The sequence below is a fragment of the Athene cunicularia genome (assembly GCF_003259725.1).
Source record: "Athene cunicularia isolate RWA chromosome 1 unlocalized genomic scaffold, athCun1 chr1_part1, whole genome shotgun sequence".
Lineage (NCBI taxonomy): Eukaryota > Metazoa > Chordata > Aves > Strigiformes > Strigidae > Athene > Athene cunicularia.
In genome coordinates this window covers 69,084,039-69,097,227 of record NW_020799091.1, presented here as the reverse complement: position 1 = coordinate 69,097,227, position 13,189 = coordinate 69,084,039, and the positions used below count along the sequence as shown (strand labels likewise).

Sequence of the window (13,189 nt, the reverse complement as noted above, 5' to 3'; positions counted from 1 at the left end):
CGTAGCCCCTTGGAAGGTGATGGCCCGGACTGGGGTTTGGTTCGGGCGCCGCTCTGGCTGTGCGCGCCCCGCCGCCGGTGGGGTGGGGAAGGGCGCGCTCCCCCGGGAAGCAACGAGGGGCGGCGGGGAACGGCCCACTGGGGAAGAAGAGGGAGGGGGGTGGCTTCACGGGTGGCGCCAGGGACCGAGATTCGCCCCGCTGCGGGGCCGGTCGGTGCCTCCCCTCAGAGGAGAGCGCGGCCCTGGGAGCGGCCGAGGTGCCTGCGGGCGCCCCGTGTTGGCGCAGTCAGTCCTTCAGCCACCGGGAGATGTAACAAACACGGGATATGTGCTCACCCGGGCTGAGTTTGAGTGGCTGCGTAGTCTGTCTGCGAGCATGAAGAGCTGTAAGGAAAGTCCCGACAAGTTAAGTCCTGCTCTTTTTGCAGGTTCTGGGAAAGAGAATGGAGGGGATGGCGGCAGCAACGTGGGTTCGTTGTCTCTTTACCAGGTCGAGAATTCCAGACTCGGTATGTGGTTCACTAGTTAAGAAACTGAAAAATAGGTATTAGCCTGCTTAATTCTGTGCTTTCTATCGTATGACAGATTTCTAGAGACTGTGGGATGGGCAGGTTCACAGTGATGGGTGAAGAGCTGGCTGAAGGGCAGAACCCAAAGGGTGGTTGTGAATGGGTCACCAGCAGTGTTCCTCAGAGCTCAATTCTAGGGCCAGGTCTGTTCAATATCTTTATTTTTGAATGCACTATTAGCAAGTTTGCTGACAATACCAAACTGAGAGGTGCTGTCAACTCCCTCAAGGGATGAGAGGCCTTGTAGAGGGATCTAGGTAGGTTGGAGCACTGGGTGATTATCAACGGCAGGAAATTGAACAACAAATGCTGGATTCTGCACCTCAGATAGAGTAATGTCGGACTGTGCAAGTATGAACTGGGAGAAGAGTGACTGGAGATCAGCCCTGCAGAAAGGGATCTGGGGGTGCTGATCGGCAGCAGGCTCAGTGTGAGCCAGCAGTGCCCTGGCAGCCAGGAGGGCAAACCGCACCCTGGGGTGCATCAAACACAGCATAACCAGCCGGGCAAAAGAGGTGATTATCCCCCTGCATCCAGCATTGGTGCGGCCTCACCTTGAATTCTGTGTGCAGTTCTGGGCCCCATGATTTCAGAAAGATGTTAAAGGTCCTTGAACACATCCAGAGCAGGGCAACAAAGCTGGTGAAAGGGCTGGAAGGAATGTCCTGTGAGGAGTGACTAAGGCCTTTGGGCTTGTCTAGTTTGGATGAAAGGAGTCTGAGGGGTGACCTCATTGCTCTCTACAGCTCTCTGAGGAGGGGAAGTGGAGAGGGAAGTGCTGGTCTCTTTTCCCTGGGATCCAGTGAGATGACGTGTGAGAATGGTTCAAAGCTGCACCAGGGGAGGTTCAGACTGGACATCAAGAAGCATTTATTTACCGAGCGGATGGTCAAACACTGGAACAGGCTTCCTAGAGAAGTGGTGGATCCCCCAAGCCTGTCAGTGTTTAAGAGGCATTTGGACAATGCCCTTAATAACGCTTTAACTTTTGGTCAGCCCTTAATTGGTCAGGCAGTTGGACTACATGATTACTGTAGGCCCCTTCTAGCTGAAATATTCCATGAAATAAATAACTGAAACGGAAGAGATGGGAAGTTGGACTTACGCTATACTTTTTTACACTTTCATTTTCAGCTTATCTTTTTGCAAGATACCATCTAGTGTCAGATGACTCTTTTCCTTACAAACATTCTTAAATCCTGAGGAAAAGCTTACCATTCAGAGGCCAAGCAGAGGTTCTTCTGTGAGATGCATGTGAACGAAGTACTGTGCTGGTTTGGTGTTGACTATATATTTCTATGCAGTTGTATGGCCAAACTCAAGAGTGCAAACTCTTATAAAAATGTTTGACTTAATGTTATAAAAGGTAAATTCAAAGTCACTTGTTAGCGGTTTGACCTTCTGAAAAGAAAGGTAGTTAAAAATGTAAGAATTTCTACTAAGGTTGAAGTATGTTTTAGAGAGTTATTTTGTTAACTATGATAATAATTCAGATATTTAGGAAAAAAACCCTCCGGTTTTGTGAACTTCTTATTCTAGGTATTTCAGCCACGGCCTGGAGATCATGAAAAATATGGAGGTGATCCTGAGCATCCCCATAAAATCCATGTTATTACTAGAATAAAAAGTGTGATTCGTCGCCCATATTGGGAAAAGAAGATAATACATAATCTCGGACTGGATAAAGTATGGTTGTTGTTCTTTATATTTATTGTGTACATAGAAGTGTAGAAACATAGGGTAAAATTAAGTTGGTGGGGTTTTTAAGGACTTCAATTTTGCAGTTACAAAACTCAGATTGCTTTATAGCTGCTATAAATGTAGTTAAGAAATCAGTGATAAATTCAGTTAAGAAATCCAATGAGAGGAACATTAATGGTAAATGTCCTTTTAGTGGGAATTCAGAATATCACTGTATCGTATTGCTATGCATGCCTGAGGAGAACCTTACCTTGAGAATTTAGCTAAATAGATTTGTAAATGCATTGAATTCAGTTTTCTCTGTGGGTAATATTAGTCAATATTGTAAGTAGGCTTCCAGATCCAAGAGGGATGATAAATTTTCAGACAGACTTTTAAGGGTTTGTGTCAAAGATGAGTGTATCCAAATTTTTTAGGTCAACTGCACGTTATGCAAAAATTTGTCTAGTCAGTGTTATATTACAGAGAAACAAAGTTTACTTGATCAATTTAAGATCTAACTGAAGCAAGCAGTCTTACCCCTAAACTACTGTATTTACATTTGTAGTATTTTTAACAGTTGGAAAAAATTTGAATATATTGATAATAGGAGTAAAGTTGAATTTGTAATTTTACTGGAATCAAGAGTTTGATCAAGTTTTGATTTTTGTACTTTTATGTATGTTCTTGATGCATGACACTTAAAGAAATTTGCAAATATGGTTTATATTTTTACTAATAGTCTGAAAAGTTCAGTGGATGGAGATTTGGGGTTTGGCAATGCATTTGTAAAACCTTTTCTATCCTTTATATAGGCGCATCAGCCAGTACTGCACAAAAATATCCCTTCTGTGAATTCCAAACTGAAAGTTGTTAAACATCTGATAAGGTTTGTTAACTATTTGTTTAATTTGGAACACTTAATGTAACTGTCTTCTAGTCACAGGACTTCACTAAACAAACTCTTCTGCCTATAGAATACAGCCACTGAAACTACCTTATGGGTTGCCAACAGAAGAGGAAATGTCAGACACCTTTCTTACAAGCAAGGGAGAGCTTATCATTAAACGTCGTCTGAAACCTGCAGAGCAGAAAGAAATAAAGTCATAAGGTGTGCTGGTTGGATTTATACTTTATAAAATAAATAATTTCAATCCTGATTTAAGAGTTTATGTATGAAATGTAAGCTTAATTCTTACCCTGTCTGATACGAATGGCTCAGGGGACACTGACGCTTAGAGAATGATTGAATGTACAAATATAAAATTCAACGTTGTTAATATTTGCCTGAAATATTAAAGGCATGATAGGATTTCTGTCCTTGTGTTTTAATTTTGTGGCTAGATTACTGCTGTTTATGGCTAACTGTTAGTGAACTTTATAAAGTCAGATAAGCAGAGAAGCAAGTAGAATAAATCTAACTAATGATGGTGAGGAGGGTATTTCCCAGCTAACAGTAAAGGTTTACAGTGATGGTGCATGACTTCTCCTTTGCTGCACAAAGGAAGGAACTGGAATTGAAAAGCCCTCTATGTAGCAGTTACGTGAGAATTGACTCACTGTCCACCAAGAGTGTAGTTTGATTGAGAGAGGCATTTGGGTGACTTACCTTGGTCACACTTGTTCCTTAGCAAATAGTCTGTCATCTGGCCTGCTCTGTAACTTAAAAAGTACCTGAATTCCCATTTGGGAGTAACAGAAGGAGTGATTCACATCTTGGCAGGTTGTACAATTTGCCTTTCAGGAAACATGCTATCTCACTTGATACATATTTCTTGATCCTAAATGTTTAATAATAATCACTTAAGAGCTGCAGTCTGTGTGAAAGTTGATGCTTTTCCTGTTCTAAAATTGCAGACTTTAGAAATCTGGAGACCCTGAAGCATACCTCTTTGATGCAATTTAGTATTTATGAGCTGGAAGCTTATAAAGTAACACTTTTTACTAAAGGGTCTTGAATATGACCCTTCTGTGTGCGTATTTTTATTTACAATTTTAAGAATGTGAATTAGCTGCTGCTGTATCAAATGATACAGTAGTTTGCATTCAATTGAGCATAAATTCCATAGTTTAACATACTGTAAGCCACTCTCACACTAGACACACGGTAGAGGAGTTAATCTTAATGATTGTATGTTGTGAAAAGATAAGGGGGATACAGTCGCTAAAAATCAACGTTTATCCTTTCTGCATGCTTGCAAAGAAGAGTAAACAGCAGTAGGAGTCCAAGTGAATAGACATATCAGTAGAGGGGCATAGAAGCTGCAGATACTGTGAGCAGGAGAAAAAAGGATAGGCTGTGGTAGTGGCATTGAAGAGTGGCTCCTACAGGCAGGTTGAAGGCAGAAATGTGAAACTGAGCTGGAAAACCTCCATTTCTCAAGAGAGAACAGGCTGTGGTTTGAAGGACACACAAAATACTGGTGTCAGTCTGAAGTGTATAGAATAGCAAGGAAAAAGTGAAGCAGATAAGTGAATGTTTTTCTTCCCTCCCTCCTTCCTTCCAGCATATACATAGCGTCGTGCCCTGCAGTGTGTTGTAGCAGCAGGCTCTGTGTGGCGTTGACCATGTTCCCACAGGGAGGTACTTAGTACAAGCTGAAATTTCAGCCCTTTTGAAGGACGTGTGTAGTGCATCCAAGGTACAGGGCATGCTTAAAAGAGATGGCACAAGTACCGGAGCCCAGAAAGTTAGGGAAATGGGTCTTGTTGCTGAGAGATAGCAAATAAAAGACTTGTACCAGGCTTGGTGACCCAGAGCACCAAAGCCACGATTGCTCAACCTTTCCGAGCACATTCAGGATTTGTGAGCACAGCGCTGCAGCCTGCTCAATCTCCAACAGAGGGAGCGCAGCCAGTTCTGTCATACACAGTATGGGTATGAATGTGGATCTTCTTTTTGTTACACTATACAGATACTGCAGCCTTCAAAAGTACTGCAATGTAAATTGGAAAGAATGTGTTAATGAAAAAGCTTGTTTGGTACTGTGCACAACTTAAAAAGTGTGTGATAAACTACCTAAGTTAGACCAGAGCTAATAATTGCTTCCCAAGTACAAAGAAAGGATAATTTAGATAGTACCTCTTACTTGTGGGTAAGATTTAGCTACAAGAGATGTTTACAGCTGTCTTTCACTGATAAGCTAGCAGTTTTAATGAAAAAGGAAATTGCATTTTCTTAAAATTTGTAATACATGTTTAAGTGTGGGTGTTTCTGAAATGGTGTTTCCTCCAAGGTCACAACTGTCATACAGTCTATCTGCTATCCCAAACCTTCTCTGTATAAGCATATGTTCTCTAAAGATTTGCTCTTGGGTCTAAACCTGAACCAACAGGGTACATAAATATAGAGTGTGTCCACATCCTTTCATTAATGGAACATTGTAAATGCTTCATGTAACTCTTCATGAAGCACAGGTAAGAGATGCGGCCCTTTTATGCAGGAAACAGACTGACTGAAGATGATGGAAAAATTCAGGTTGGAAGGTACCTCACTGGTCTCTAGTCCAGCCTCCTGCTCAACACAGGGCCAGCGCTGAGGCCAGACCAGGTTGCTCAGGGATTTGTCCAGCCGGGTCTTGAGAACCTCTGAGGACAGGTACAGCTCAGCCTCTCTAGGCAGCCTGCCTGGCTGACCTCATGGGCTCACATCACCAAAGCTAAGAGTGATTATACTGAAAGTATATGATACACTGGGATATACTCTTCTGGTAGATTAAACATAGACGATATTTATTGCAAATATTTAGTTCCAAAACTGCAAATTGTTAACAACCAATGTTGTACTGCTGTTAAACACATGTATTGACAGATGAAATCTAAGGCAGATAAAATCTTGTTAAGTAGTGTTATAATTTTCTTGCAGCATTAATCTGCTGCTTGAGAAACTGCAAGCACAGATTAAAACTCTTCTTGAATATTCTTGTGAAGTGAGATAAAAAATAAATGGCAAAAGATTGGTTATAGTTTGGATTATTAGCAGTGTTATCTTTTAGAGTTATTTTTTTAGCCTTAGCCAAAAAAAAAAAAAAAAAAGAGAGAGCTTGCACTTGTTTCTGGCTTCATTATCCTCCCCCATTCTTACTGTTTCTGGGGGAAAAGTATAGGATATTTTTAGTTAAAAGCAAAGTATGAAATCAGTGACTCAAATCTTATCACTCAGATATCTCAGTATCCATTTCTCTTATAAAACTTGGCTCTTGCAACCACATCATTGGCGTAGTCGTTGTGTGTTGTGCCAATGTCCATTCTGTCATAGCTCCGGATGTTGTTAGCTCCCGCATTATAGGCTGAGATCCCACCTGAAATGAGAGTGACAGAAACACAGAAACAGAGGTAATACTTCATTAGTAAGTAAGCAAACAAACCAAAATCACAACTTAAATGTAATGATTTAGTTTGTAGTTCTCTTTCCACCAGTATTGTTGGCCATCGTATTACCATTTCCAGCTGGCTTTGTCACTGAGGTGTTCCTTTTGTGTTTTAACTTTGTGAAGGAATTGTAATTTCCTCCTTTACATCCAGACTTCGTGATCATTGTCCCCATGCAATATTTTGCTAATGTTAACAGCTGTATGACTGTTTCCTTTTGCGCATGTTCCTTCACGCCTACCTGCATTAATAATCTCAGACAAACTTGTAGCTGGAATAAAGGGACCCAACCGTAACAGCTGCTTCAGGTGTAATCAGTGTTCATGAATATAACCATGTTTCCTCCAGAGAGGACCATACATTTTCAGAATTAATGTGTTCCTTCTTCAGAGTTGCCTGAATAGCAGCTTTCTATAGGTGGGTATAGAAACACAAACCAAATGAAACAGAGAGAAGTGCAAAAACCCACCCTTACTCCTTGGAACTGAAAAATGCCATGATACTTGCCAAGTTTTCCATAAGTCTGCTTGAAAGCTAACCAAATCTTACTCCCCTATTCCTTTTAGTGAATATTAAGGAATATTATTCCACATCTCGATAAAATGAACAGAGGGCCTGGGATGTGTTTAGTTTTCTGAAGTGTTCAGTTTTACAGTGTTACCGTGCTTGACTTTTATATGTGTGAAGTGTTAATTCTACCTTTGAGCTGCTGTTCCTTTGTCCAAGTTGGGAATTTCCTCTGGATTTCATTTATCATCCCGCATAAAATCTCTGTGCCTTGTGCTAAGTGCTCTTCACTGTCCCACGATCCAACAATCTTATGGTACCGTTTGTCAACCTGAAAGTGAGAAAGCAATAACAGCACATCAGAAACCCCACTACTTATCCACAGCTCTTCATTGCTTACAGGCTGCTTGTATTCATTTTTATCTTTAAGCTCATGATTTACCTCTTTTGTAATTGTATAGAGAGGAAGCAAGCTCAGCTTAAGGTGCGGCAAAGCCATTAGGTGTGTGAATAGCAGACTATCAGGGCACTGAAGAGGAATGCCTGCTCTACCTCCTTGTCTGTCAGAGCTTTAAAAATCTGACACAGCTACTGCTGTAAAGGTTATGCTGCAGAAAGCGGGTTTACTGCTGCTTAAGCTTTTCCAGTTGCAAGGTGAATGCCCCTCTCCTGAGCTGCACCAAGGGTGGGAAAACCCCTCTTTTCTCTAGGGATCTCCCCTCGATCTCTGCCCCAGTTCTCCTTCTCCACAGAATCACAGAATTGTCTAGGTTGGAAAAGATCTTGAATATCATCCAGTCCAACCATCAACCCAACATTAACTGTTTCCAACTACACCATATCCCTCAGCGTTAAGTCGACCGTACTCTTAAAACACCTCCAGGGATGGGGACTCCACCACTGCCCTGGGCAGCCCATTCCAACACCTAACAACCTGTTGTGTAAAGAAATGCTTCCTAATATCCAGTCTAAACCTTCCCTGTCACAACTTGAGGCCATTCCCTCTTGTCCTATCCCTTATTACTTGGTTCAAGAGACTCATCCCCAGCTCTCTGCAACCTCCTTTCAGGTAGCTGTAGAGGGCGATGAGGTCTCCCCTCAGCCTCCTCTTCTCCAGACTGAACACCCCCAGTTCCCTCAGCCGCTCCCCGTACGACCTGTGCTCCAGACCCTGCACCAGCTTCGTTGCCCTTCTCTGGACACGCTCGAGTCATTCAATGTCCTTTTTGTAGTGAGGGGCCCAAAACTGAACACAGGAATCGAGGTGTGGCCTCATCAGTGCCGAGTACAAGGGTCAGATCCCTTCCCTGTCCCTGCTGGCCACGCTACTGCTGACACAAGCCAGGATGCCATTGGTCTTCTTGGCCACCTGGGCACACTGCTGGCTCCTGTTCAGCCAGCTGTCAATCAACACCCCCAGGTCCCTCTCTGACTGGCAGCTCTCCAGCCACTCTTCCCCAAGCCTGTAGCGCTGCTGGGGGTTGTTGTGGCCCAAGGGCAGCCCCCGGCATTTGACCTTGTTGAACCTCATACAGTTGGCCTCAGCCCATGGCTCCAGCCTGTCCAGGTCTCTCTGCAGAGCCTCCCTACCCTCGAGCACATCAACACTCCCACCCAACTGGGTGTCATCTGCAAACTGACTGAGGGTGCACTCGATCCCCTCGTCTAGATCATCAATAAAGATGTTAAACAGGAGTGGCCCCAAAACCGAGCCCTGGGGGACACCACTCGTGACCAGCCACCAATTGGATTTAACTCCGTTCACCACAACTCTTTGGGCCCGGCCATCCAGACAGTTTTTTACCCAGCAAAGCGTGTGCCCATCCAAGCAGTTTTGCCAGGAGAATGCTGTGGGAAAGAGTGTCAAAAGCCTCTCTAAAATCAAGGTAGACAACATCCACAGCCTTTCCCCTCATCCAGTAAGCGGGTCAACCTTCTTCTTCTCCACCTTTTATCCAGAGGGTAGTAAAGTGCAAGTCTGAGAGTGCTGGAGCAATTACAAAAGCAGATCCCAAGGCATGCAACAAGCACCCAGGGATTGCACGGATAAACATACAACTTGGCAAACAAGTGAGGCGTGAATGTAGGCATGAATAATGAAGCAAGATCCCCCACTAGCCAGGCCCCTCTGGTGCATAAAGGGTAATTAACTTAACTGTATGTAGCTGCAGCCTGCAGGCCTCTGTGCTTAGTTAAAAAAAATGCTTTCTGAAACAAGATTTGTTTTCTAAAGTATGAAATAGGAACAATTAACCTCTCCATTCCCAAGAGAGTGCTGGGAAGCAAGCAGCAGTGCAAAAGCAGTTTGCTCATGCCCTGACACTCCCTGGGGTCCTTCTCTGGTGCTGGGAGCTGACAGCTGGGTCAGTGTCAGCTTTATTCTGGCCAAAGAGTTGTCTGAAAAGGTTTAGGGGGCTGCCTTTCAATGGGTCCCCTGCTGCTCTTCTGACTTTCTGCTTCAAAAGGAGGATGAGGTTTGTGGTTTTGAGAAGGTTGACCATACCTGCATTAAACCGAATGCATTTCCATGGTCACCCCATCCGTCATTCAGCACTGTACCAGCATGTGACTCTCGAGAGATAATACCAGCAATCACAGCTGGATCAACACACTTGCTGTTGCCAATTTTTGTAATCTTGGCTTGGTATTTCTGCATGTTCTTCAAATCTTTTTCTGCAATCTTCTCTGAGGCAGGAACTCCTATAACACAACATGTATGACTTTTCCTTTCATTTTACAAATCCGAAACAAGTTGTTCTAACAGTCATTATGACTGAGCTGATGTTTTGAATCCTCCTGAATCTATTTAGAGGGAAGTAGTGATAGAATTGACTGATTTTGCTGAAAGATAAGTGCCCTAGAAATCAATACTCAGACAATATAAAAGAAGCTTTTTCAAATACAGAGGGCAGTCCTCTAGTGTGCAGGCTAAAAGGTGGGTCTTCTTGTTTTAAACCTAAGACTTCAAAGTGGATTAGTCCCAGATTTAGTTCCTTTTGATTTAAGTCTATAATGGGGAAATGTTTGGAAACTTAGGTCATGAGGAAAATCTTCTTAAGGGAGAGAGAAAAGCAGGCTTGATAGCAGGGGTTGGATGCACCCAGAAGACCTTACATTTTCTCTGCAATGGTCTTGAATATAATCTCAAAGGCAATTCTATTCCCAACATAAATTTATGTGCCCAAGTAGTATCTTTGCTGGTTGTGGAAAAATCTGCTCGCGTGGCAATGACTGACAGCCAGAGACCAGGATCTGTAATAGGGATGAGCTTGTATATGTATGTGAGGTAAGAGGAACAACTGAATTAGTGCCTACCTACCTGCATAGCTCAGACCTTCTGGTTTCGCAGTTGCCTCTGAAGCTCCAGTTGTGTCAACATTCAGTATATTCCCATAACGCTCCAGACAGCCTAAGAGCAGTATTTACAATCAGATGTCAGACCAGTGCATGCCTTTAAAATGGTTTGGGATCCATGACTGAAACCCACGGCATCATTTCAATACTAGTGCAGGTATTTGTGCTATCAGATGCAGTCGTGGTATCATATGCTCTGGAGATTACCTCTCAACCATGCTAGCATAAAGCCACAGTGTAGCTTGTGAGGTGAACAGGTGTCTTGTGCACAATTCATCTCCCCTAATTTTAGCTTCCCTAAGCTTGTGACTTGGGCTGCCCGCATAGTCAGTGGAGAAAGGCACCTCCAAACTGTGGTTTTTCTATTCCAAAATAGTTTTTTTAAAAAGCCTATGAGAGTCAAAAGAAGTCCTATGCTACTTACTGGCTCCAGGTTGCCTTTCCATAGCTATCATCAACAAGAAAAATCGAACAGAAACATCCTTCAATTACATCCATTACAATTCATCTGACTTGCAGTTCGTTTGACTTGCAATTTATCTGCGTTTATCTGTTGTCTAAACACACCATTGTAGAAGGGAAAACATACAAACAGCAACTGAGAGGAACAATGCTAACCCAAGCCCAGCACTTAATGGATAACAGACTTAGGTACAGTGAATTATTTACGAGAATATTAGACAAACATCACAGACCTGACATGATTGCTGCAGGACGTCTCCCCACCTTCTCACCGCACTTCCTGGAGACAAATGGGCTTTTTATCCGCTGGCGGCGTTTTGAAGCAGCTGACTCCGCACTTCCCGCACGCCGCTGGTATTACGGGAAAGAGGAACGCCTAACAACTTCTTATGCATCCACCCAAACACAACAGGGTTTCTTTTCTACAGCACAAACACAATTACTGTTTTAAAAATTAAATAGCTTTTAATTTCATTTCAAACCCCGTTGCTAACAGTCTGCAACTAGGAGGAGCTTCGTCTGAAAACAACTTTCCCCCCCACCCCCTTCAGTTATTGGGAGCAGTATCATGCTGACAATGGGGAATCGGGAACCTGCGCTTTTGGACGTAATAAAGTTTTTGCAGGCAAAGACCCAGCAACAATAACATGACCCAGAGCTGCAACCGCTGAGAATGTGGATATGCAGAGACTATGCCAGGTCCCTGTTATCCCCTCTTGCACAGCGACAACAAAGGTGAAGGCACAAACCCAAATTAGCAGGCAGCGAGGATCAAAGCCACTGTAGCTGTTCAGCAGTAAGGAAAAAAGCCACTGGATGGCAGACCTCCCCGTCACTGCTAATCCATCCAGACATGCTTCTCCCCCACGGTAAATTTTGTGAGGGTGAAATGCTGTTTCATCAGCTTTTTCACATTTTAAGCTAGGGAATTTATCCCATGTCATTGTATTGGAAGACTAAATTCTGTAAGTTTTTCCTGTACTGTTGATACCTCCCATAGACAACCAGCTGCTAAAAGTGCTAAAAATGCAGAAAGCTGCAAACCTGGCCTGGAGCGCTTCATGTTCACCATTACAAGTGAGTTTAAAGAAGGTTCAGAGGGAAGTACATCTGGCAGGAGGGAAAATAGAACAGATATGGCTCATACAGAAGCGACATTAAAAAGCCCTGAAAATTCGGAATATCACTGAAGATGATTCACAAACTAGTAATTTTCAAATGGCCTGTGCTACCATTCCCATGTTGCTGGGGGAGAATTGTAAAGAATGTACTAGTTTGCTTCTACATCACAGTGACTGACGCACACAGGTAGAGCTTTTGTGTTTTCTGGAGCCCTATACAGAAATCACTGTTTAATCATATATGCGTGCATGGAGTCTCACATGTCCTGGGAAGTGTTTTCCTCAGCAAACCTGTATTCAGACTACTGAGGAAGAATGGCATGTCCACACAGTGGCTTGTAACAACAGCCCTGTCACCTGTGTGATGTCGAGCAGGCTGCAGCTTGCAGGCTCCACTGGGAGCTTGGAAGCTTCTGCAGACTTGGTTCTCCAGGGACAGAGAACTGGTTACAGCTTTTGTCGGTGCTCTTTGCAGCATCTCTCACTTGTCCCATCGCTTGCTTGTCACAGAGGAGGCAGTACGTAAGCCACACTGCATTGCAATCTCCCCTGCTATGTCAGGGGTACAGGTGGTGGCTTGGGGCAGCCTCAGAAGTGCCCCAAATTGTGGGTTGTGTCCTAGGTTCCCCTTGTACTCGCTGTTAGTTAGGCATTCAGCAATCTCCAATTCAGATCCAGCTCATCCTAGTTTTTCTTCATCTTTCAGAAATGCTACAAAGGACCTGTCAAGAGTGCAGTTCTGCCGTGAAACTTGGTCTCTTGCGTTGATCCCACCATGGAGTGCTATGAGCCAGTGCCACAGGCTGCTGAATTCAGTCCCTTTTGTCTGTACAACTGCACTGAAGGCAGGGGTATCATCTGAAAGTAATGGGAATATAAACATGTCCAAAGGAATAATTTAACTTGTTGATCATCTGTCAGGAGGGGAAAATCCTGAAAGAAAGGGTAGGAAGAAGGGGAAGAGACCAAGTCAGTTAAATCTGGTTTCCATGAATGAGAGATTTATCAAGACAGAAACTTACTTATAAACTGAAAATGTTTGGTGTAAGAACTGAGATAATAGCTGTGTAGGCAGGCTGTCACATTCTTCAGAAGCAGATTATGCACTAATTGAAAGGGATTCAG

At 43.4% G+C, this 13,189-nt stretch overlaps 2 protein-coding genes across 2 annotated transcripts; one reads left to right on the top strand and one right to left on the bottom strand.

Annotated features, from left to right (window-relative positions):
- The first annotated feature begins 7 nt into the window (after positions 1–7).
- Positions 8–6,267, top strand: MRPL30 (mitochondrial ribosomal protein L30). The gene is made up of 5 exons (XM_026842928.1): positions 8–16; positions 429–509; positions 2,109–2,255; positions 3,065–3,138; positions 3,227–6,267. Exons 2-5 carry the CDS (start codon positions 444–446, stop codon positions 3,357–3,359), a joined length of 420 nt encoding a protein of 139 aa, XP_026698729.1. The 5' UTR covers positions 8–16; positions 429–443; the 3' UTR covers positions 3,360–6,267.
- Positions 6,213–11,447, bottom strand: LOC113476911 (lysozyme g-like). Its single transcript, XM_026842916.1, has 5 exons — positions 11,177–11,447; positions 10,447–10,536; positions 9,631–9,827; positions 7,320–7,458; positions 6,213–6,550 (listed from the first exon to the last, which is right to left on the bottom strand). The coding sequence occupies exons 1-5, from the start codon at positions 11,181–11,183 to the stop codon at positions 6,417–6,419; spliced, it is 567 nt and encodes a 188-aa protein (XP_026698717.1). The 5' UTR covers positions 11,184–11,447; the 3' UTR covers positions 6,213–6,416.
- Between the last annotated feature and the right edge of the window lie 1,742 nt (positions 11,448–13,189).

Coding starts and splice junctions, on each gene's coding strand:
- MRPL30 (XM_026842928.1), top strand. CDS start 444: ATGGAGGGGATGGCGGCAGCAACGTGGGTTCGTTGTCTCTTTACCAGG. Junction 510..2,108: donor GGTCGAGAATTCCAGACTCG/GTATGTGGTTCA, acceptor TTCTTATTCTAG/GTATTTCAGCCACGGCCTGG. Junction 3,139..3,226: donor GTTGTTAAACATCTGATAAG/GTTTGTTAACTA, acceptor TTCTGCCTATAG/AATACAGCCACTGAAACTAC.
- LOC113476911 (XM_026842916.1), bottom strand. Junction 9,828..10,446: donor AGAAGGTCTGAGCTATGCAG/GTAGGTAGGCAC, acceptor GTTGTGTTATAG/GAGTTCCTGCCTCAGAGAAG. Junction 7,459..9,630: donor ATGCATTCGGTTTAATGCAG/GTATGGTCAACC, acceptor TCTCACTTTCAG/GTTGACAAACGGTACCATAA.